Below are 2,500 nucleotides of genomic sequence, written 5' to 3'. Positions count from 1 at the left end.
TAACGTGTATATATAATTGAGATTCAATTGAATTAGATACTTAAGTTGAAGCACCATGTTAGTGTGGTATTAACCGTACAACTCAGTGAGGTGAAAAAAGTCAAAATAAGCAACAGGATATCAAGAGGTAATGCAGTACGACCATTTCAAGCGACTCCATTTATGGTATATTTTCCTTCTGCTCTATTAGAAAATTTGAATAAAATTATATTAATGTGTCCAACTGATTAAAAAAATTCTATTTATTTATTTATTTTGCGGCTGAGTATAGCCCTGCATTTAAACCAAAGTAATGATTGCATTGTTCAATTAATGGAGCCGCTTGAAACGGTCGTACTGCATCACCTCTTGATATCATGTTGCTTATTTTGACTTGATATATATATATATATATATATATATATATATGTGTGTGTGTGTGTGTGTGTGTGTGTGTGTGTGAGTGTGTATGTATATGTATATATGTATATATATATATATATATATATATATATATATATATATATAATATCTATAGACACACACATTCACATATATACATACATATAATATATATGTGTGTATATATGCGCATACATATGCTTATACACACACACACGCACACACAAACACGCACATATATATATATACATATATATATATGTAAGAAATTAACTGCGTAAAAATCAATACGAAGATTACTCCATCCAATGAGAGATCAATATTACTAAACATTTCAACTACATATACTTATCGCGCTGCTAATGCTTTCCCGTACCTGGGTACGTTCTTCATGCGCAAATGCATATATATATATATGATCTTTCTTCTTTTACAAGGGGTCGAGATGAAACTGGATTATTTGAAGGATATCGGTGTGGATGCTATATCTCTGAGTCCCATATATGATGGAACATCCGTTGACAGCGACCTCAATGTTGTCAACCATACGACTATTGACAATAAATTTGGCACTGAAGATGACATCAAGAACCTTATTGCAGCCGCACACAAGAAAGGTAATCAAGTTAATATTGTAATAGCAATAGTAAAAGTTGTTCCTATTGTTGTTGTTGATATTTTTTTTTTTTAGTGTTATTTATCTTACACTTTGATCTGGTGGAGTAATTCTCTGTTGAAATGAATATGAAATTTACAGTCGTAGCCAAAAGTTTGGAAGATTTTTTAGAAATTAAAATTGGTATGCCGAGGTACAATTCGATTCAAATATATACAACGTATATATTCTGGCATTTAATACCAAAATTCTAATTTTCCTACTTATGTTTTAAACTTTTGGTCACAACTATAAGTTTTCATTGAAATCATAACTAAAAAAGGACAAAAACAACGTTGTCATTATTGAGCTGGTGTAAAGCAGTGAGCTGGCATCTTTACGATCTGTGTTCAAATTCTTCCGAGGTTAACTTTGCCTTCCATCCTTCCCATGGTCGATAAAATAAGTATAAAATAAGTACCAATTCAGCACTGGGATCGATATAAATGACTTACCACCATTCCGAAAATAGCTGTTCCTAGTTGCACCCTTAAGAGTCCCAGCTATGGGTTAAGGTTTTGCCTGGGCCGGAGCTGTATAGTAGAATCCTGCAGCCCATGGTGCCAGGCAGGAGCACTGAGCCCTATACCAAGTGTTTGGGAAGCAAACACCTTTACCGCACAACCACGCTCATATATATATATATATATATATATATATATATATATATATATATATATATATATATATATATATATATATATATATATATATATACCACAAGTCTACGTTCCAACAGGGAAGTTAACTGCTCCACATCGAGCGAAAGTGCTATATTGGCGAGCCAGTTTCGCTTGAAATTATCGCTCATCAGTATAACTACTCCATCGCTGATTCTCCATAAGAATCTTAATTCTTTTGGTAAATTCTATATACTGGAAGGTAGGATTTGGCTTAAATGTCAGCGATGGAGTGTTCCTATTGATGAGCTTTAATTTCAAGCGGAATTGGTTTACCAACATTAATACTTTTACTCGCTGTGGGGCGGTTAACTCCCCTGTCAGTACACAGACTTGTGCTATGTTTGTGGGGCTATAATGATCTTTAACTCTTGTTTCTAGCTAAATCGGTGCTTTCCTGCACCGTCAGTTACTATTAGCGACAACTGAATGTTTCCTTTTTGGTTTATTTTATTGCGTTTAGCTAACTTTATTAATTTATATATATTTATGGATACGTGTGCGTGGGAATATTCACCCTCACCCTCACCCCACACATATTGTGTTAGGTGGGGGTAAGAGTGTATTGCCGCTATTGTTTACTGGTACGTCTGTTTCTTTTGCCATACGTGTTGGTATGCCGCAGCTCGTAAAGTTACTTGCAAATTTAGGTCATCGCTATAAACACATTTCGTAATGGCCTTTGACAGTATAGTTTCTTAACGAAATATAGCAGCCTAAAGTGGGAGAATGTATGATATTTTAATGACATGTCATTCATTGAAACAAATAACAAATGTTATTG

At 33.9% G+C, this 2,500-nt stretch overlaps 1 protein-coding gene across 1 annotated transcript in view; it reads left to right on the top strand.

Annotated features, from left to right (window-relative positions):
- Positions 1-2,500, top strand: part of LOC106868209 (alpha-glucosidase) — a 30,284-nt gene that overhangs the window by 5,519 nt on the left and 22,265 nt on the right. Inside the window, 1 exon segment of the mRNA XM_089364107.1 lies at positions 819-998. Coding sequence (XP_089220233.1) covers positions 819-998 — 180 coding nt within the window.

Source organism: Octopus bimaculoides, chromosome 16, assembly GCF_046866305.1.
Source record: "Octopus bimaculoides isolate indiv1 chromosome 16, ASM4686630v1, whole genome shotgun sequence".
NCBI lineage: Eukaryota > Metazoa > Mollusca > Cephalopoda > Octopoda > Octopodidae > Octopus > Octopus bimaculoides.
Note: the sequence above shows the minus strand (reverse complement) of the source record. Positions and strands in the feature narration are given on the sequence as shown.